Source organism: Aquarana catesbeiana, linkage group LG09, assembly GCF_042186555.1.
Source record: "Aquarana catesbeiana isolate 2022-GZ linkage group LG09, ASM4218655v1, whole genome shotgun sequence".
Classification (NCBI taxonomy): domain Eukaryota; kingdom Metazoa; phylum Chordata; class Amphibia; order Anura; family Ranidae; genus Aquarana; species Aquarana catesbeiana.
The window spans coordinates 320,216,745-320,238,936 of NC_133332.1; the positions used below are offsets into that span (position 1 = coordinate 320,216,745).

The 22,192-nt window shown below is 45.1% G+C and overlaps 1 protein-coding gene across 1 annotated transcript; it reads right to left on the bottom strand.

Annotated features, from left to right (window-relative positions):
• Nucleotides 1-1,412: 1,412 nt before the first annotated feature.
• On the bottom strand, nt 1,413-20,878 carry LOC141108821 (diacylglycerol O-acyltransferase 2-like). Its single transcript, XM_073600778.1, has 8 exons — nt 20,648-20,878; nt 18,274-18,402; nt 13,556-13,663; nt 10,343-10,413; nt 9,855-10,059; nt 8,769-8,943; nt 6,222-6,424; nt 1,413-5,533 (listed from the first exon to the last, which is right to left on the bottom strand). The coding sequence occupies exons 1-8, from the start codon at nt 20,685-20,687 to the stop codon at nt 5,379-5,381; spliced, it is 1,086 nt and encodes a 361-aa protein (XP_073456879.1). The 5' UTR covers nt 20,688-20,878; the 3' UTR covers nt 1,413-5,378.
• Nucleotides 20,879-22,192: the final 1,314 nt, after the last annotated feature.

Here is a 22,192-nt window from a genome sequence, read left to right on the forward strand (position 1 = left end):
ATGGATTACTGGAACCATGTCCTGTGGTCTGATGAGACCAAGATAAACGTATTTGGTTCAGATGGTGACAAGCGTGTGTGGGGGCAACCAGGTGAGGAGGACAAAGACAAGTGTGTCTTGTCTACAGTCAAGCATGGTGGTGGGAGTGTCATGGTCTGGGGCTGCATGAGTGCTGCCGGCACTGGGGGGCTACAGATCATTGAGGGGACCATGAATGCCAACATGTACTGTGATATACTGAAGCAGAGCATGATCCCCTCCCTTCAGAGACTGGACCGCAGGGCAGTATTCCAACATGATAACCACCCCAAACACACCTCCAAGACCACCACTGCCTTGCTAAAGAAGCTGAGGGTAAAGGTGATGGACTGGCCAAGCATGTCTCCAGACCTAAACCCTATTGATCATCTGTGGGACATCCTCAAACGGAAGGTGGAGGAGCGCAAGGTCTCTAACATCCACCAGCTCTGTGATGTCATCATGGAGGAGGGGAAGAGGACTCCAGTGACAACCTGTGAAGCTCTGGTGACCTCCATGCCCAAGAGGGTTAAGGCAGTGCTGGAAAATAATGGTGGCCACACAAAATATTGACACTTTGGGCCCAATTTGGAGATTTTCACTTAGGGGTGTACTGACTTTTGTTGCCAGCGGTTTAGACATTAATGGCTGTGTGTTGAGTTATTTTGAGGGGACAGCAAATTTACACTGTTATACAAGCTGTACACTCACTACTTTACATTGTAGACAAGTGTCATTTCTTCAGTGTTGTCACATGAAAAGAGAGAAGAAAAGATTTACACAAATGTCGCTGAGGGGGGGAATTACTTTTGTGAGATACTATATATATCTCTTATATACACACAGTGTTTATATAAAAGAGCCCATTACGTGTTGCTTCATTTCCATTGAACATCATACAGATCTGTCTATCAGATCAGAAAGTATAAATCATACTCCATAGAATGCTACCGCCACCTGCTGGAAAAATGTCAGAATGCGCCATTACATGTAATCCTACACATGATTTTTTTTTTAATTTGCTGTGCTCTGTATATTATATACAACACGTCATTTAAAAAAAAAAAAAATCATCTCAGTGCTGCTGATCTCTTGCAGCCTCTTTATAGCTACCTTCTATCTAAATGTACTTTGAAATATGTTTTTCTGATATTGTTATGTTCCCTGTGCCCAGCTTCCCATTGTGATTTTTGACAATAGCTTGCCTATGAGCCCTAAAAATGTCTGGAACTTAAAAAAAAAAATAAGAATAAAAAAAAATTAAAATGGCGGAACTTATTAACAGGATTCACCTCCCATTAACTTCTATAGGCTTGGACTCTAGTTTGGGGTTTTCCAAATATTAAGCCGGACCCCTCGGTGAACTGAACCCAGAAAGATCCGCTCATCCTTAGTGTGGTTATATAAAGTTCTATATTTATTTACAGCATAGTAATGTCAGTACATGGCCATCAATAGGACACAACCCACATATTTTTCATGGCGTAATAATGTGTTAGTTCAGGACCACATTGGCCGGGACACCCGGGTATAAAATCAGACGTCGATCTATTCTCATCTTTATCACCCACCACTGCTCCATTCTAGCCCTAGGATAAGGTTGGCATTAGCACTGTGCTTGGACCCAGAGATATTCTGCCCAAACACTGCATCATGGCAGGAGACCACGTGGTCCTTCTCCTGACTGAACTAGACCTGGAGATTGTCTGCTAGACCCAAGCACTGCATCATGGCAGGAGACCACATGGTCCTCCTCCCTGACTGAACTATGTCTGGACCTGGATATTGTTCAGCCCTGCCACCTGGTAAGAGACCACATAATCCTCCATACATAGAAGAACCAAGTATTTTTCAGTAGCTACAAAGGAACCACAGAGTAGCAGGGGATCTCAGCGAGGGGTAGTATAAGTAGGTCCTTATGTGACTGGGTTTGGACCTGGAGATTGTCTGCTAGACCCAAGCACTGCATCATGGCAGGAGACCACGTGGTCCTCCTCCTGACTGAACTAGACCTGGAGATTGTCTGCTAGACCCAAGCACTGCATCATGGCAGGAGACCACGTGGTCCTCCTCCTGACTGAACTAGACCTGGAGATTGTCTGCTAGACCCAAGCACTGCATCATGGCAGGAGACCACGTGGTCCTCCTCCCTGACTGAACTAGACCTGGAGATTGTCTGCTAGGCCCAAGTACTGCATCATGGCAAGAGACCATGTGGTGGTCCTCCTCCCTGACTGAACTAGACCTGGATATTGTCTGCTAGACCAGCGTTTCTCAACACCAGTCCTCAAGGCACCCCAACAGGTCATGTTTTCAGGCTCTCCATTAATTTGCACAGGTGATTTGATCAGTTTCACTGTCTTAGTAATTACCACAGCCGCTTCATCTGAGGGAAATCTTGAAAACATGACCTGTTGGGGCTCCTTGAGGACTGGAGTTGAGAAACACTGTGCTAGACCCAAGCACTGCATCATGGGAGGAGACCACATGGTCCTCCTCCCTGACTGAACTAGACCTGGAGATTGTCTGCTAGACCCAAGCACTGCATCATGGGAGGAGACCACATGGTCCTCCTCCCTGACTGAACTAGACCTGGAGATTGTCTGCTAGACCCAAGCCCTGCAACCTGGTAAGAGACCACATAATCCTCCATACATAGAAGAACCAAGTACCTCACAGTAGCTACAAAGGAACCACAGAGTAGCAGGGGATCTCAGAGAGTGGCAGTATAACTAGGTCCTAAGACCTGCTAGACCCAAGCACTGCCTCATGGCAGGGAGACTACATGGTTCTCCTCCCGACATGACTGTATTTGAACCTGGACCCTGTTTGCTAGGCCCAAGCATTATGGTAGGAGACCACATGGTCCTCCTCCTCCTCCTGACTGAACTATGTCTGAACCTGGATATTGTTCACTAAGCCCAAGCACTGAATCATGGCAAGAGGACCACATAATCCTCTATACCTAGATGCACCAAATATTTTGCGGTAGCTACAATGGAACCACAATGTAGTTGGATATCTTAGTGAGGGTACATATAAGTGGGTGGGGGGTGGTTAAGCTCTGCAGTATGGCAGGAACCCACATGATCCTTCTGTTAACATTGATGTGTTTGGACCTGGATATTATTCACTAGGCTCAAGCACTGGTCCTCCTCCTCCTAACCGGACTAGGTTTGGACCTGAACATTGTGCGCTAGGCTCAAACTACACTACATCAAGGAAGAGGCATCAATCAAGCTAGATCTCCATACTGAGATGCACCAAGTACTTTGCAGTAGCTACAATTAAATGAGAGATTAAGGGGATCTCAGTGGGGGGGAGTATAAGTTGGTGAGAAGGGGGTCCAATCAGACTTTGTACTGCAATGGAGGGGGGTACAATATCCTGAATAATCAAAAAAAAATGAAACAATATTCTCATTAATATTAAATCTAGAATTAAAATCGGTTTGATGTTTTAGAAGACATTGGGATGGGGGGGTACATTGATCAGTAATGGACCTCCATTCCATGTTCTGATGGCACAGAAACAAGAAATATCTTACAAAAATGTGTAGCTAACTTGTGATTTGCCCTTTTTTAATATTAATAAATATGATACATTGTTAGGATTTTCTTTCAGCTATTCTATCACTAGCTATTCATATGTAACGTAAAACTAAGCTTTGGACATCTCGTGAAGTCATACTGGAAGACCCACCATTGGATCAACATGGGGGCCCAGGCTTGGCAGGGGCTTTCTGCTGTGCTTGACCCTCTTTCCCCCCAGTGGTTCTAATCCCTGTCACCCCGCCCTCCACGGGGCTCACTGACCACACACAAGGATATATGGGTTGAGCTGACAGGCTTGTGTCACCTGCATGTCAGCCATTCAGAAAGGGAGGTGGCCAACATCAACCTTGCTGTACGATGTGGGACAGCTCATGGTTGGAAGCTGACCAGTCAGCAACCTCCTAGAAAGACAAGCTGGAGGGGACAGGGTGTCCTTTAAGGCAGTTGCTTGCTCCGTTTAACAATCCTCAAACCAAAGTGCGGACTCAATGTCGCCACACTGACCAAACTTGTAGTGGAATAATTCTAAGATCAGAAGGTGAGGAATGGACTTCAACGTGTATGACGGTGGGGGGGCTGGGTGAGTGTCTAGTCCTTCATCACTGGGGTCCATCCTGGACTGAGATCACAACACTAACTGAATACCCTGCCAGAGTTAGCTCTGTGTGCTATCTCACTGATATCAATGGTGGGGTGGGGGGGGGTTCAGGTAGGATGTATGGGGCTCCTTAATTTCTAATGTTGGCCCTGCATACTGGTATCTAGTAGAACCAATAATGGACAATCTGGAGAACAGTGCATGGGGACATATTGGCTAATCCATTAAGGGGGGGTTTAGGTAGGATGTTAAGGGTCATTTGATTTCTACTGGTGGTCCTGCCTACTGGTAGCTAGTAGAACCAAAGATGGACAATTTGGATAATGGGGTATGAGGTCATATTGGCCAACCCATTGGGGTAGGGGGGTTTATAATCATAATAGGGTTAAGAACCCCTGATGATAGATCATATCTTCTGGTTCCTGTGTCTTCACACCTGCCAGTAACAATGTCTCTTTTATGTTGTTCCCGCACAGGTGACATTGGACAAACACTGGTCAGACCACGGCTCAAACATTAACGCACACTACCAGAAGTCAGAGTCCCACTAAACCAACACCATGAATGACCATCCCAATGTCCACCATGAACGTCCATGATGGACATTAGGATGGCCGTTCATGGTGTTCGTTTGGAGGGACGCTGACTTAGTAGTAGTGTGCAATAACGTTTGAGCCGACCATGAACGGCCATCCCAACGTCCATCATGAACGGCCATCCCAACGTCCATCATGAACGGCCATCCCAACGTCCACCATGAACATTCATCCCAAAGTCCACCATGAACATTCTTTCCAACGTCCGCTATGAATGCCCATACCAACATCCACCATGAATTCCCATCCCAACATCCACCATGAATGCCCATCCCAATGTCCACCATGAATGCCCATCCCAATGTCCACCATGAATGCCCACCCCAATGTCCATCATGAATGCCCATCCCAATGTCCTCCATTAATGCCCATCACAATGCCCGCCATAACTGTCCATCCCAATGTCCACCATGAATGTCCATCCAAACGTCCACCGAGAATGTCCATCCCAATGTGCACCATGAATGCCCATCCCAATGTCCTCCATTAATGCCCATCACAATGCCCACCATAACTGTCCATCCAAATGTCAACCATGAATGTCTGTTCCAGTGTCCACCGGGACACGTCCACCTCTGTCCCCAGAGTTCTACACATCACAAGGGCGCGGTGTCACAAGATCCGCAGTTCGGCGTTCTCTCCCAGTCCGTATTTTGTCTTGTGTTCATGGAAGAGTCTGATCAAAGAACGTTTATACATGTTGTGATAGAGGTCCAACGTCTCCGGGCTGGGGTCCTTTATCTGAGGGACAGTGACCGGCTCTCCAACTATCCAAACACAAAAATTAAAAAAAAGAATAAAAGGATCAAAATTTCACTGCCACTAACCACCAAAGTTTATAGTACTGATAACAATGCCGGGGGCTATTATTGCGTCCACTGACAGCATATCTGATGGTTAGTATTGCGTCCACTGCCAGCAGTGCTGGGGGTTAGTATTGCATCCAATGACACCAATGCTGGGGGTTATTATTGAGTCCACTGACACCAATGCTGGGGGTTATTATTGAGTCCATTGACACCAATGCTGGGGGTTATTATTGCGTCCACTGACACCAATGCTAGGGGTTATTATTGTGTCCTCTGACACCAATATTGGGGGGTTATGTTTGTGTCTACTGAACTTTTTTAGGGGGGCACTCATGCAGGCATGCTGTTGAGCTGGGCTCTGTGTGTCCACTGACACACACAGCGTGACTTGGCCCTGCCCCCCTCCCGTTCTCTCCTTACAGGCTGTGATTGACAACAGCAGGAGCCAATGACTTCCGCTGCTGTCAGCTAACCCTCAGAGAGGGGAGAAGAGCCGCTGCGGAGGGGCACAAAGGTGAGTCCATATCAGGCTCAGGTGAGTATTTTTTTGGGGGCATTTTTAATGCAGAGAATGCACCATTACAACAACTTTAATGAAAACAGTAAAGCCAATAATGAGATCAGATTCATTGATGGTGACACTTACTGACTGTGGTGATTGGACGGGAGTACGGGATGAACCCCTTGGAGTCCGCTGAGGTCAGTCCTCGGCCGTAGAAGAAGCACGGAGCAAAGCCAAAGATTTTCTGGAATTTGCACTGAAGTGAACGCAGGAAAGTTCCCTCCGAGAAATTGACCTGCTGGTAGAGGTCCGTCTCCCCGAAGGAGAAGGAAGGGACCAGGTCCGCCCTGTACAGAGAGAAGAGACCCACTGTCACTACAACCCTAAAAAGGCAGGGGGTGGGGACAATTCCTATCTCCTGGTGTGTGAGGGGATCCGGACCATCATACAGAACCCGCGCGGTCATCATCTCCCGGAAATAGAAGATACTCCTGCATCTTCATTCTACACCTAGAAACCTGGAGACCCCCCCGACCATCACATGTCTAGGAGGGCCTTCCATTCCACAACCATGGACATCAGTATGGAAATCCATTCCATTCCACACCCATGGCCATCAGTATAGACATCCATTCCATTCCACAACCATGGCCATCAATATGGCGATCCATTCCATTCCACAACCATGGCCATTAGCATTGAGATCCATTCCATTCCACAACCCTGGCCATCAGTATAGACATCCATTCCATTTCACAACCATGGCCATCAGTATAGACATCCATTCCATTCCACAACCATGGCCATTAGTATGGAGATCCATTCCATTCCACAACCCTGGCCATCAGTATAGACATCCATTCCATTCCACAACCATGGCCATCAGTATGGAGATCCATTCCATTCCACAACCCTAGCCATCAGTATAGACATCCATTTCACTTCGCAACCATGGCCATCAGTATGGAGATCCATTCCATTCCACAACCATGGCCATCAGTATAGACATCCATTCCATTCCACAACCATGGCCATCAGTATGGAGATCCATTCCATTCCACAACCCTGGCCATCAGTATAGACATCCATTCCACTTCGCAACCATGGCCATCAGTATGGAGATCCATTCCATTCCACAACAATGGGCATCAGTATAGACATCCATTCCATTCCACAACCATAGCCATCAGTATGGAGATCCATTCCATTCAACAACCATGGCCATCAGTATGGAGGTCCATGCCATTCCACACCCATGGCCATCAGTATAGACATCCATTCCATTCCACAACCATAGCCATCAGTATGGAGATCCATTCCATTCCACAACCATGGCCATCAGTATGGAGGTCCATGCCATTCCACAACCATGGCCATCAGTATAGACATCCATTCCACAACCCTGGCCATCAGTATAAACATCCATTCCACTTCGCAACTATGGCCATCAGTATAGACATCCATTCCATTCCACAACCATGGCCATCAGTATAGACATCCATTCCATTCCACAACCATGGCCATCAGTATAGACATCCATTCCATTCCACAACCATGGCCATCAGTATAGACATCCATTCCACTTCGCAACCATGGCCATCAGTATGGAGATCCATTCCATTCCACAACCATGGCCATCAGTATAGACATGCATTCCATTCCACAACCCTGGCCATCAGTATAGACATCCATTCCATTCCACAACCATGGCCATCAGTATAGACATCCATTCCATTCCACAACCATGGCCATCAGTATAGACATCCATTCCATTCCACAACCATGGCCATCAGTATAGACATCCATTCCACTTCGCAACCATGGCCATCAGTATGGAGATCCATTCCATTCCACAACCATGGCCATCAGTATAGACATGCATTCCATTCCACAACCCATGGCCATCAGTATAGACATCCATTCCATTCCACAACCATAGCCATCAGTATGGAGATCCATTCCATTCCACAACCATGGCCATCAGTATGGAGGTCCATGCCATTCCACAACCATGGCCATCAGTATAGACATCCATTCCACAACCCTGGCCATCAGTATAAACATCCATTCCACTTCGCAACTATGGCCATCAGTATAGACATCCATTCCATTCCACAACCATGGCCATCAGTATAGACATCCATTCCATTCCACAACCATGGCCATCAGTATAGACATCCATTCCATTCCACAACCATGGCCATCAGTATAGACATCCATTCCACTTCGCAACCATGGCCATCAGTATGGAGATCCATTCCATTCCACAACCATGGCCATCAGTATGGAGGTCCATTCCATTCCACAACCATGGACATCACTATAGACATCTATTCCACTTCGCAACCATAGCCATCAGTATAGACATCCATTCCACAACCATGGCCATCAGTATGGAGATCCATTCCATTCCACAACCATGGCCATCAGTATGGAGATCCATTCCATTCCACAACTCTGGCCATCAGTATGGAGATCCATTTCATTCCACAACCATGGCCACCCCCTCCCCCCAAAGCCATTACTATAGAGATGACTACCCCCTGCCCCACCCAACAGCCATTACTATAGAGATGACTACCCCCTCCAGCCAATAAAATAGGAGATGACTACCCCCTCCCCCCCACAGTCATTAATATAGAGTGCCGCTCCACCCATCAAGGCCCTTACTTACATAGGGAGATTACTGACCCATACTCCAATGCCAATCGCACAAATCCTCGCCTCCGACTCAGAATGAGGTTTGTCACTCCCGGCTGGCAGGACAAGGACTCAGCAGCGCCCCCTATGACAATCACCACAGCATTGCCACGGCCCTTTTGGGACAAAGTATAGCCAATCGCTGTTTGATTCACCGGGCAGAGACCTGGGGGAGAGATGGGGAGGGATGAGATCAGACCATACACAGCCTGTTATACAACCGGAATCACCCATCGACTTCCATCATCTGATCTCTACAATCACAATGTCATAACCTACGAGGGCAAAGAACTATCCTGACCCCCCCCCCCTCCAAGCTAACAGTTCAGGGAAGCAGCACTGAGAGAGAGGGAACCAGCACTGACAGTTCAGGGAAGCAGCACTGAGAGAGAAGGAAGCAGCACTGAGAGAGAAGGAAGCAGCTCTGACAGTTCAGGGAAGCAGCACTGACAGTTCAGGGAAGCAGCACTGAGAGAGAAGGAAGCAGCTCTGACAGTTCAGGGAAGCAGCACTGACAGTTCAGGGAAGCAGCACTGAGAGAGAAGGAAGCAGCACTGAGAGAGAAGGAACCAGCTCTGACAGTTCAGGGAAGCAGCACTGACAGTTCAGGGAAGCAGCACTGAGAGAGCAGGAAGCAGCACTGACAGTTCAGGGAAGCAGCACTGAGAGAGAAGGAACCAGCACTGACAGTTCAGGAAAGCAGCATTGAGAGAGAAGGAACCAGCACTGACAGTTCAGGGAAGCAGTGAGAGAGAGAACGAAGCAGCACTGACAGTTCAGTGAAGCAGCACTGAGAGAGAAGGAAGCAGCACTGACAGTTCAGGGAAGCAGCACTGAGAGAGAAGGAAGCAGCTCTGACAGTTCAGGGAAGCAGCACTGACAGTTCAGGGAAGCAGCACTGAGAGAGAAGGAACCAGCTCTGACAGTTCAGGGAAGCAGCACTGACAGTTCAGTGAGGCAGCACTGAGAGAGAAGGAAGCAGCACTGACAGTTCAGGGAAGCAGCACTGAAAGTTCAGGAAAGCAGCACTGAGAGTTCAGGGAAGCAGCACTGAGAGTTCAGGGAAGCAGTACCCACCTCCACTCATCATATACTCGCGCAGTACAGGGAGTCGGAAGTTTCCGGCGAGTGTGGCCAAGTGGGGTCGGATTCCGGGGAACTTCTGGGAGAAGCCGGTGGATTCGGTGACGAAGTTGCAGAACGCTCCGATGCAGAGAATTCCGTGCGGATGAGAGCCGATGATATAATTCCTCCCCGGGGGGAGGGGGTGTGTCTTCACCAGCTGCGGGGGGCGGGGAGAGGACAAGATCAATGACTGGAGGGGAGGAGTTAAGGGTTCAAATCTAAACCCAATCACTGAAACCCCTCCCCCCCGCTGATCCCGCCATGGAGGTCACTTCCTGTTATAGGGTGACAACGCTCTCTGTCTCCGCCTCCCAATACTGCTCCTGCGTTGTCACCCGACGGTCACAAGGACTTCCAATGGAGACTACAAGCGGTGATCCCGCCATGGAGGTCCTTGTTCAGGCACTTCCCCCACATTCCCGGACTCCGTGTTCTCATACCTGTATAGGGAAATATTCCTGAAAATGCCTCCAAAGAGCCCAGTTCCGCACCCACTCACTGCGCCGACCCCCTGTAATATGGAAAAAAAAGGGGATCAGACAATTCTACTCCATGTTATCGATCTATATACATTATTAGTGATGAATCTAATGCCATCGATAGAAAAGACGGCACCATGTTTGTTCAGGCATCATCCAGGGTCACCATCAAAGTTTCTTGACTTGAAATGGTGGCTCATTTTTTTACTCAATGAAACTGAATTTATTCAGTGTGTATTGTTGTGATTGGCTGTGATTGGCCAAAGCTAATCACTTGGTACAGAGGGGCTGTGATTGGCTCTGTACCATGTGATCACTGTGGCCAATCACAGCTAGCAACACAATTGTATACAATGGATGGCATGAAAAGGAAGCCACCCATTGCAATTTGTGATTGGTCAGTACCTACTGGAATATTCAAGGCTTTTGGATATCTTTTTATATCCTTTTCCATCGTTATAAAGTTCCAATTACCTTGTTACGCAGGTCTTTTGACAGTTCTTTTCTGCTCTTTCTTGGTCTACCTGACCTTGGCTTGGTATTAACAGATCCCCAAATGTTCCACTTCTTAATTTAATGATTGAACAGTGCTGACTGGCATATTCAAGGCTTTTGGATATCTTTTTATATCCTTTTCCATTGTTATAAAGTTCCAATTACCTTGTTATGCAGGTCTTTTGACAGTTCTTTTCTGCTCCCCATGGCCCAGTATCGAGCCTGCTCAGTGCATCCACATGAGAGCGAACAAACTCAGTGACTATTTATACACAGACACCACAAATGTGGGTAATGAACCTTTAATTGGCACTGTAACCTGTGTGTGCCACCTTCTGTGTCCGTACCAAGGCCGAACATTCAGGGGGGGGGGGGCGGGACTTTTCATCGGGGACATTTGGGGGATTTCTCTTATCATTAGGGTTTAAAAAGGAGCCAAACCGTGATAATAAATGGCGTCATATCATCATTATCCGAAAAAAAAATTTTTTGGCATGGTCAGTCGGATTTTCCATATCAATGCCAAAATTTCACCATTTCTGTTGGGGGGGACAATTATATACAGGATGAAATGATCTGCCATGAAAGGCAATATCAGGATAAAACAGAAGTAAAGATTGAAACATGATGAGCTAAAGGAGGGATCAAAAATAGAGAAAAAAAAGAGGGGGGTCAAGAATCGAGAAAAAAAGGGGGGGGGGGGGTTAAAAAATTGAAAAAAGGGGGGGGGGAGACAAGCTTTTCAGCACAATTATATACGGGATAAAATGATCTGCCATGAAAGGTAATATCGGGATAAAACAGAAGTAAAAACTGAAACACGATAAGCTAAAGGGGGGGGGGTCAAAAATCGAGAAAAAAAAGGGGGGGGTTTAAAAAATTGAAAAAAAGGAGGGGGAGACAAGCTTTTCAGCACAATTATATACGGGATAAAATGATCTGCCATGAAAGGTAATATCGGGATAAAACAGAAGTAGAAACTGAAACACGATAAGCTAAAGGGGGGGGGGTCAAAAATCGAGAAAAAAAAGGGGGGGTCAAAAATCGAGAAAAAAAGGGGAGGTCAAAAATCGAGAAAAAAAAGAGGGGGGGAGACAAGCTTTTCAGCACAATTATATAGGGGATGAAATAATTTGCCATGAAAGGTAATATCAGGATAAAACAGAAGTAAAATTTGAAACACAATAAGCTAAAGGAGGGATCAACAATAGAGAAAAAAAGGGGGGGGGGGGTCAAGAATCGAGAAAAAGAAAGGGGGGGGTCAAAAATTGAGGGAAAAAAAGGGGGGGACAAGCTTTTCAGCACAATTATATACAGGATAAAATGATCTGCCATGAAAGGTAATATCGGGATAAAACAGAAGTAAAAACTGAAACACGATAAGCTAAAGGAGGGATCAACAATAGAGAAAAAAAGGGGGGGTCAAGAATCGAGAAAAAGAAAGGGGGGGTCAAAAATTGAGGAAAAAAAAGGGGGGGGAGACAAGCTTTTCAGCACAATTATATAGGGGATGAAATAATTTGCCATGAAAGGTAATATCAGGAAAAAACAGAAGTAAAAATTGAAACACAATAAGCTAAAGGAGGGATCAACAATAGAGAAAAAAAGGGGGGGTCAAGAATCGAGAAAAAGAAAGGGGGGGTCAAAAATTGAGGAAAAAAAAGGGGGGGGGGACAAGCTTTTCAGCACAATTATATACGGGATGAAATGATCTGCCATGAAAGGTAGTATCAGGATAAAACAGAAGTAAAAACTGAAACACGATAAAGGGGGGGGGGCAAAAATCAAGAAAAAGGGGGGGGGGGGTCAAAAATCGAGAAAAAAAAGGGGGTGGGTCAAAAATTGAGAAAAGGGGGGGGGAGACAAGCTTTTCAGCACAATTATATAGGATAAAACAGAAGTAAGAATTGAAACACAATAAGCTAAAGGAGGGATCAAAAATAGAGAAAAAAAGGGGGGGGGGGGGGAGACAAGCTTTTCAGCACAATTATATACGGGATGAAATGATCTGCCATGAAAGGTAATATCGGGATAAAACAGAAGTAAAAACTGAAACACGATAAGCTAAAGGGGGGGGGGGGGCAAAAATCGAGAAAAAAAGGGGGGGTCAAAAATTGAGAAAAAAAAGGGCGGGGAACAAGCTTTTCAGCACAATTATATAGGGGATGAAATGATTTGCCATGAAAGGTAATATCAGGATAAAACAGAAGTAAAAATTGAAACACGATAAGCTAAAGGGGAGGGGGTCAAAATTCAAGGAAAAAAAAGGGGGGGGGGTCAAAAATCGAGAAAAAAGGGGGGGTCAAAAATTGAGGAAAAAAAAGGGGGGGGGACAAGCTTTTTAGCAGAATTATATACGGGATGAATTGATGATCTGCAATGAAAGGTAATATCAGGATAAAACAGGAGTAAAAATTGAAACACAATAAGCTAAAGGGGGGGGGGGTCAAAAATTGAGAAAAAAAGGGGGGTCAAAATTCGAAACAAAAGGGGGGGGGGTAGGTGAGGAGAGAGGAGAGGTAGAGGAATCTGGGAACTCATCTCCCAAAAAGCTGGTAAGCAGAAAGGAAGAAGACCTCCTTAACTGAGGGGTCCCACCCGCTGTCACCTGCTTGGGGAGGAAGTAACGGGGGAGAGGGGGGGGGGGCACAACAAATATTAGATTGAGATCTTTGTTACCTGCTTCAGGTGTGTCCCAGTCCAGGAGAAGCCAGCTCAGGTAAGCGGCGGATATGAGCCACAGGTGGGTGAAGAAGAGGTAAGTGAAGATCACCAGGAACACCAACCCTGAGGAAGAGACGGGGGGGGGGGGATATTTTATTATATAGCACATAGGAAGGATCATGGCGGGGGATGTGAATGTTACTGGAATTATTTCAGAGTTTTGTTCAGTCCTCATTTGTAGCATTCTGTATTCTATGAACAATCCGACACGTTTCTGGGGGTGACGACCCCCTTCTTCACACAAACACAACCCGTCCTTCCCGATATTCTTCATGTTCTCGTGACTCTTCGCTGAAGGAAACACTCTGTGTATATCAGAACTTATAAACTTATATACAAATAAATAATTATATACACATAAATACAGAACTAAAGATACATAAATATACAAATGAATAAATATACATAAACACACAAATAAATAAAGATACATAAATATACAAATAAATAAATATACATAAACACACAAATAAATAAAGATACATAAATATACAAATAAATAAATATACATAAATACACAAATAAATAAATATACATAAACACACAAATAAATAAAGATACATAAATACACAAATAAATAAATATACATAAACACACAAATAAATAAAGATACATAAACACACAAATAAATAAAGATACATAAATACACAAATAAATAAATATACATAAACACACAAATAAATAAAGATACATAAACACACAAATAAATAAAGATACATAAATACACAAATAATAACTCGCTTACTGGGCACTTTCTCCCCCCTCCTGCCCAGGACAATGTTCAGCTTTCAGCGCCGTCAATCTTTGAATGACAATTACTCGGTCATACAACACTGTACCCAAATTACATGTTTTTCTTTTTTTCCCACAAATAGAGCTTCATTTTGGTGGTATTTGATCACCTCGGGGGTGAAAAAGACTGAAATTTCTTTAAAAAAAAATACAAAACCGTTTTATATTTTGTTATTAAATTTTGCAAACAGGTCATTTTTCTCCTTCATTGATGGGCGCTGATAGGCTGCACTGATGGGCACTGATGGACAGTGATAATTGGCACTGAAGGGCACTAATAGGTGGCACTGATGAGTGGCAGTGATAGGCACTAATGGGTGGCAGTGATGGGCACTGATAAGGTGGCAATGGTGGGCACTGATAGGTGGCATTGGTGGGCACTGATAAGGTGGCACTGATGGGCAGTAATAGGCGGCACTGGTGGGCACTGATGAGGTGGCATTGGTGGGCACTGATGGGCGGCATGGAAGGGCACTGATAGGTGGCACTGAAGGGCACTAATAGGTGGCACTGATGGGTGGTAGTGATGGGCACTGATGGGTGGCAGTGATAGGCACTAATGGGTGGCAGTGATGGGCACTAATGAGGTGGCACTGGTGGGCACTGATAGGTGGCATTGGTGGGCACTGATAAGGTGGCACTGATGGGCAGTAATAGGCGGCACTAGTGGACACTGATGAGGTGGCATTGGTGGGCACTGATGGGTGGCACTGATGGGCGGCACTGAAGGGCATTGATAGGTGGCACTGAAGGGCACTAATAGGTGGCACTGATGGGTGTCAGTGATGGGCACTGATCGGCACTGGTAGGTGACACTGATAGGCAACACTGCTAGTTGGCACTGATTGGCACCACTTTTGGGCATTGATAGGTGGCACTCGTGGGCATTGATAGGTGGCACTGATTGCTGGCACTGTTATGCACTGGTGAGCACAGATTCGTGGCACTGTTGGGCACAGATGAGGCAGCTTTGGCTCCCACTGCTGTCAATCAAATCCAATGACCCGGGAGGCGGGGGTGAAAGCCGAGTCTTGCTGTCTGTGTCAATAGACGCAACGGCAGGACCCGGGAGCGCCCCCCCCGCATGAGTGCCCCAAGGGAGAGCGGCTCTTCAACAGGACACTCAAGAAGAGGAGGAGCCAGGAGTGCCGCTGAGGGACCCCAGAAGAGGAGGATCAGTGGCCACTGTGCAAAACCAACTGCACAGAGGAGGTGAGTACGACATGTTTGTTTTTAAAAAAAACTGACCTTTAGTTATCCCTTAATACACAAATAAATAAAGATACAGGGCCTTGAAAAAGTATTCATACCCCTTGAAATTTCCCACATTTTGTCACGTTACAACCAAAACCGTAAATGTATTTTATTGGGATTTTATGTGATAGACCAACACAAAGTGTCACATAATTGTGAAGTGGAAGGAAAATGATAAATGATACAAATAAATATGTGAAAAGTGTGTGGGGGGGGGGGGGCATTTGTATGGCGCCCCCTTTACTTTGATACCCCTAACTAAAATCTAGTGGAACCAATTGCCTTCAGAAGTCACCTAATTAGTAAATAGAGTCCACCTGTGTGTCATTTAATCTCAGTATAAATACAGCTGTTCTGTGAAGCCCTCAGAGGTTTGTTGGAGAACCTTAGTGAACAAACAGCATCATGAAGGCCAAGGAACACACCAGACAGGTCAGGGATAAAGTTGTGGAGAAGTATAAAGCAGGGTTAGGTTATAAAAAATCTCCCAAGCTTTGAACATCTCACGGAGCTCTGTTCAATCCATCATCGGAGAATGGAAAGAGTATGGCACAACTGCAAACCTACCAAGACATGGCCGTCCACCTAAACTGACCGGCCAGGCAAGGAGAACATTCATCAGAGAAGAGCCAAGAGGTCCATGGTAACTCTGGAGGAGCTGCAGAGATCCACAGCTCAGGTGGGAGAATCTGTCCACAGGACAACTATTAGTCGTGTTCTCCACAAATCTGCCCTTTATGAAGAGTGACAAGAAGAAAGACATTGGTGAAAGAAAGTCATAAGAAGTCCTGTTTGTAGTTTGTGAGAAGCCATGTGGAGGACACAGCAAACATGTGGAAGAAGGTGATCTGGTCAGAGGAGACCAAAATTCAACTTTATGGCCTAAAAGTAAAACGCTATGTGTGGGGAAAACTAACACTGCACATCACCCTGAACACACCATCCCCACCGTGAAACATGGTGGTGGCAGCATCATGTGGTGGGGATGGTTTTCTTCAGCAGGGACAGGGAAGCTGGTCAGAGTTGATGGGAAGATGGATGGAGACAAATACAGGACAATCTTAGAAGAAAACCTGTTAGAGTCTACAAAAGACTTGAGACTGGGGCGGAGGTTCACCTTCCAGCAGGACAACGACCCGAAACATCCAGCCAGAGCTACAATGGAATGGTTTAGATCAAAGCATATTCATGTGTTAGAATGGCCCAGTCACAGTCCAGACCTAAATCACATTGAGAATCTGTGACAAGACTTGAAAATTGCTGTTCACAGACGCTCTCCATCCAATCTGACAGAACTTGAGATATTTTACAAAGAAGAATGGGCAGAAATGTCCTCTCTAGATGTGCAAAGCTGGTAGAGACATCCCCAAAAAGACTTGTAGAGAAAGGGGGTTCTACAAAGTATTGACTCCGGGGGGCGCCATACAAATGCCCCTCCCCCACACTTTTCACATATTTATTTGTATCATTTATCATTTTCCTTCCACTTCACAATTATGTGACACTTTGTGTTGGTCTATCACATAAAATCCCAATAAAATACATTTATGTTTTTGGTTGTAACAAAATGTGGGAAATTTCAAGGGGTGTGAATACTTTTTTCAAGGCACTGTATCTTTATTTGTAAATTTAATTATTTGTGTCTTTATGTATCTTTATTTATTTGTGTATAAAAAAATAAGGGCTATGAATACTTTTTCAAGGCACTGTACATAAATAAATATACAAATAAAGATACATTATTACACAAATAAATAAAGATACATAACTAAATATATAAATAAAGATACATAAATACACAAATTAATAAATAATTATAGTTCCCAGTTGGCTGTCCGCCAATCTTTAGGTAATAGTCAAAGATTCCAACAAGAAAAGTGACAGGGCGATGGATACCGGTCATATGCAATTATTTAACAAACACCAACAAATAAATAAATACATTCCAGTTTTTATATTGAATTATTATATTAAATTAAATTATATTCTTGTTTTTTTTAATATTAAAAGGGGAGATTTTTTTTCTTTTTACTTTCACAAATTTTCCTGGTTAGATCTGTTCTGATCTCATAATTCTTTGGCACACATCACAGGTTGTCCTGCATATACTGATGAAGCATCCAACACTTTTCTTGCAACAAAGAACATAAACAACAAAAAAAAAAACACATAAATTATTTAAAAATAATCGATTAAATTATTATTATTAATTTTTTTTTTTTAATTTTAAACAATTTTAAAAAAACAGAAGTTATTTAAAAATAGCTTATTACAAAAAAAATGAAATTATTAAAACATAAATGAATAAATTATTAGACTAATGATTGTAATTTCCGGATGCACATACATTGTTTATTCGCTGGGTGTTCGGACGTCATGTACCGGGTCATTGTAGGTTACTTAGTAACACATTAGCAGAATACAGATAAGCTGATTAGCCAATCGGATTTCCCATCTTATTTCCATGCCCACCAATAATTACAGAATTATTCTCCGCAATTTTCTACACAATTTGGACAAATCTCACCATATTGGATGGATACGGTTTAATTTTTTTTTTTTTTTTTTTAAATCAAGTATTTTTTATTGAAAGAAAAAAGTTTCAGTTTGTTCCACTGAAGACTCACCCATCAGCAGAAAAGAGAACATCCATTGTACTATGACGAGGATCTGAAGGCAGGAGCGGCGGTGCTCTTGGGGCGGTGTGGCGGCGGCGGAGATTGATCGCAGTGCCGAGCGCAAAGTCAGCCGGCTTCCTGGAACACACAATGACTACATATTGTTCTCTGTTGGCCGATTCCCTCCAATATTCATCTGTAATCAATACTTTGCTGTATGGCGCCCTCTGCTGGCGGCTTCCCTCCAATATTTATCTGTAATCAATACTTCCCTCCAATATTTACCTGTGATCAATACTTTGCTCTATGGCGCCCTCTGCTGGCCGCTCCCCTCCAATATTTATCTGTAATCAATACTTTGCTGTATGGCGCCCTCTGCTGGCCGCTTCCCTCCAATATTTATCTGTAATCAATACTTTGCTGTATGGCGCCCTCTGCTGGTAGCTTCTCTCCAATATTTTATCTGTAATCATTACTTTGCCGTATGGCGCCCTCTGCTGGCCGCTTCCCTCCAATATTGATCTGTAATCAATACTTTGCCGTATGGCGCCCTCTGCTGGCCGCTTCCCTCCAATATTGATCTGTAATCAATACTTTGCCGTATGGCTCCCTCTGCTGGCCGCTTCCCTCCAATATTGATCTGTAATCAATACTTTGCCGTATGGCGCCCTCTGCTGGCCGCTTCCCTCCAATATTGATCTGTAATCAATACTTTGCCGTATGGCGCCCTCTGCTGGCCGCTTCCCTCCAATATTGAACTGTAATTAATACTTTGCCGTATGGCGCCCTCTGCTGGCCGCTTCCCTCCAATATTGATCTGTTCCCAATCGCATCAATACTGCAGTAAGTAGCAAAGAACTCGTTCACACCACTGCACTAGAAAACGCATTTGTAGCGCTCTGTTTATGCGCTGCGTTAAAATGTAACGTGACACAAAACGCTATTGATGTGCGTTTTGTTTGCGTTTTAAAAGCGCATGAGAAATATGGACATGTGACTTGGTAAAAAGCCATATTGCATTTTAGCTCATTTCCCATTGACTATAATGCAAAGCGCTTTTTTACCAAAACGCACAAAGAGGATTTTTCAAAAAGAAAAAACTCGGGATGCACCGATATATCGGCCACCGAAAATGATCAGCCAAAAAAATAGGGTTATCGGCATTCTGATGATAGATTTAAAAAAAGGTGACAATAATTGGCATGCTGCGTCCTATTGACTTCAACGCAAAATCGCGTCCCATTGACTTCATTGCAAAAGCGCCCTCTAGTGACTTCAATGCAAATTCGTGTCCCATTGACTTCAATGTAAACCCCCCCCCCCCAGAGGCTTCACAGCAAAATAGCGAACCCATTGGCTTCAATGTAAAAACGCCCCATAGGGACTGCAATCCAAAAACACTCCCTTATGTGACCATAATGTAAAAAAAACGCCCCCTAGTGACTTCAATGCAAAAACGCCACCCAGTGACTTCAAAGAAAGGACACCCCCTAGTCATTTCAAAATCGGGTTCCATTGACTTTAATGCAAATGCAAGAACACCCTCTAGTGACTTCAATGCAAAAACGCCACCCATTGACTTCAATGCAAGATCGCCCCCTAGTGACTTCAATGCAAAAATGCCACCCATTGACTTCAATGCAAGAACGCCCCCTAGTGATGATTTCAATGCAAAATCGCATTCCATTGACTTTAATGCAAATTCAAAAACGCCCCCTAGTGACCTTAATGCACAATTGCGTCCATTGACTTAAAAAAACGCGCCCCATTGACTTCAATGCAAAAAATGCCCCCTAGTGACCTCAATGAAAAAAAACGCCCCCTAGTGACTTCAATGCAAAATCACATCCCATGGACTTCAATGCAAAAACGCCCCCTAGTGACTTCAATGCACAAACACCAGCCACATTAAGGCTGCATTCACACCTGAGCGTTTTCAGCTCATAAAACGCTCATAAAAAACGCCCGAAAAACGCCCCAACAAGCAAAATCCCATTCATTTCAGTGGCACCTGTTCACACAAGTTCAAAAAATATGGAGCTTCTCTGGGGCAGATTACAGGCATTTTTCTGCCTTTTACATTGGTGACCTGAACAAAATCGCGGCAAAAACGCTGCAAAATCGCGGTAAAAAAATTGTGGTTAAAAAAAAAAAAAAGTGGTAAAAACGCCTGACTTTGAAACGCTCAAGTGTGAATGCAGCCTCATTAAATTAAGGAGAGAAATTGAAAAAAAATCTGTGAATTTCTGTTTTTGGGCCAAGTACATTGTGAATTGTTCTCCTGCGGAGGACACATAGTGGACAATGATGTGGATGAAGCCCCAATTCTGGGCGGACCACGTGATATAAAGTTTTCAGGCGGAATCAATGTGATAAAACTTACCGCCCAAGTCTCGGGAATACGCCGCGATGATGGTTTTCATGGCTTCAATTTATTGTCGTTAATTTTTTCCCCGTCACCGTATTGTGTTCATATTCAGAGTATTCATGGAAGACCCAACTTCTAGGACTAGGTGGCCTTCATGTCACTAGAGGTCAGGAGCATTGAATAAAGAGAGATCGATGTTTATGTAAAGCGCCGACCGTCCTCGACCACAACAAGGAAGCCACTGAGCTCGCTGATGACATAAACACCTTGTGTATACCCCCCCCCCCGTACACCAGGAGGATGGAACATTCCGCGCTGATGATGAAACCATGGCCTGCCCTTGGTCCAGGGTTAGGATCCAGTCCAAAGCAAACTCAGTCCCTTATCAGTGCGAGTGTCCCCGGGATGAACAGACGAGTCAGCGCAAATCCTTTAATAGTCAACTCAACCTGCCTCGGAAATGTCAAAACGTTACAAAGCGATCTCACCGATTTTGCTTGTTGGGCGTTTTTCGGGCGTTTTTTATGAGCGTTTTATGAGCTGAAAACACTCAGGTGTCATCATCCCCTCTACTGTCTATAGAAGACAACACAGGACAAGGACCAGAATTATCGCGGCGACAAAAAATTAAGAGGGGCTTTGACTGTAGCAATGAGGAAATACCTAAAAATATATATAAAGCTGGCCATACAGTATACAATTTCCTACAACCACGGGTGCAAGGAAAGAAATCGAGGTCTGGAGACTGGCTAGGGCCACGCCGGGACCTCAATGTTGCTTCTTCTTGAGACACTTCTTTGTTGCCTTGGCCGCGTGTTTTCTCCCCACTACTCCTCCTCCTACCAACTCTTGCTCATTCTACATCCATATACCGATAAAACCTCCAGGACTCCGAGGCGTGTACCTTCATATAAATCCCATTCGCACATGACCTCCCTCACTCTCCTGCTTCTCCTAACCTCTGATGACATATCCCCAAACCCTGGGCCTCCATCAACTGTCTTTGCCAGACTCCCTAATCCCTCTGGCAGCAGCCGCCATCCACTTGCAGTCTCTATTCCTCTTCTTCTCAAAACCAGCCTCTCCCTTCTCCTGTGCCCTCTGGAATGCCCGGTCAGTCTGTAAGAAACTCACCGCCCTCCACGACCTCTTTATCACAAATTCCTTTAACCTACTTGCAGTTACCAAAACCTGGCTTCATGAATCCAACACTGCTTCTCCCGCTTCCCTCTCCCATGGTGGCCTTCTCTGGACTCACTCCCCCCAGACCAAGTGGACAGAGGGGAGGTCGCATTTTGCGAGTGGATTTTGAGGGCTGGTGGTGAGCTATATGGCTGCCTGGGAGCGGGGGGGGGGGGCGAGCACCCCCGGCAGCCTGGGTGGAATGGGAGTCCTCCTCCCAGCGATCGCTGAGGGGAAGAGAGAGAGCTGCCCAGGTGATCAGAGCGCAGCGCAGGGAACACAGCGATAACAGCTTTCATTTTAATTGCCGTGTTCCCGCCGCTCAACGTCATATACAGCCCTGCCCCCTGGCTGGGGAACTTTGATTGACAGATTACC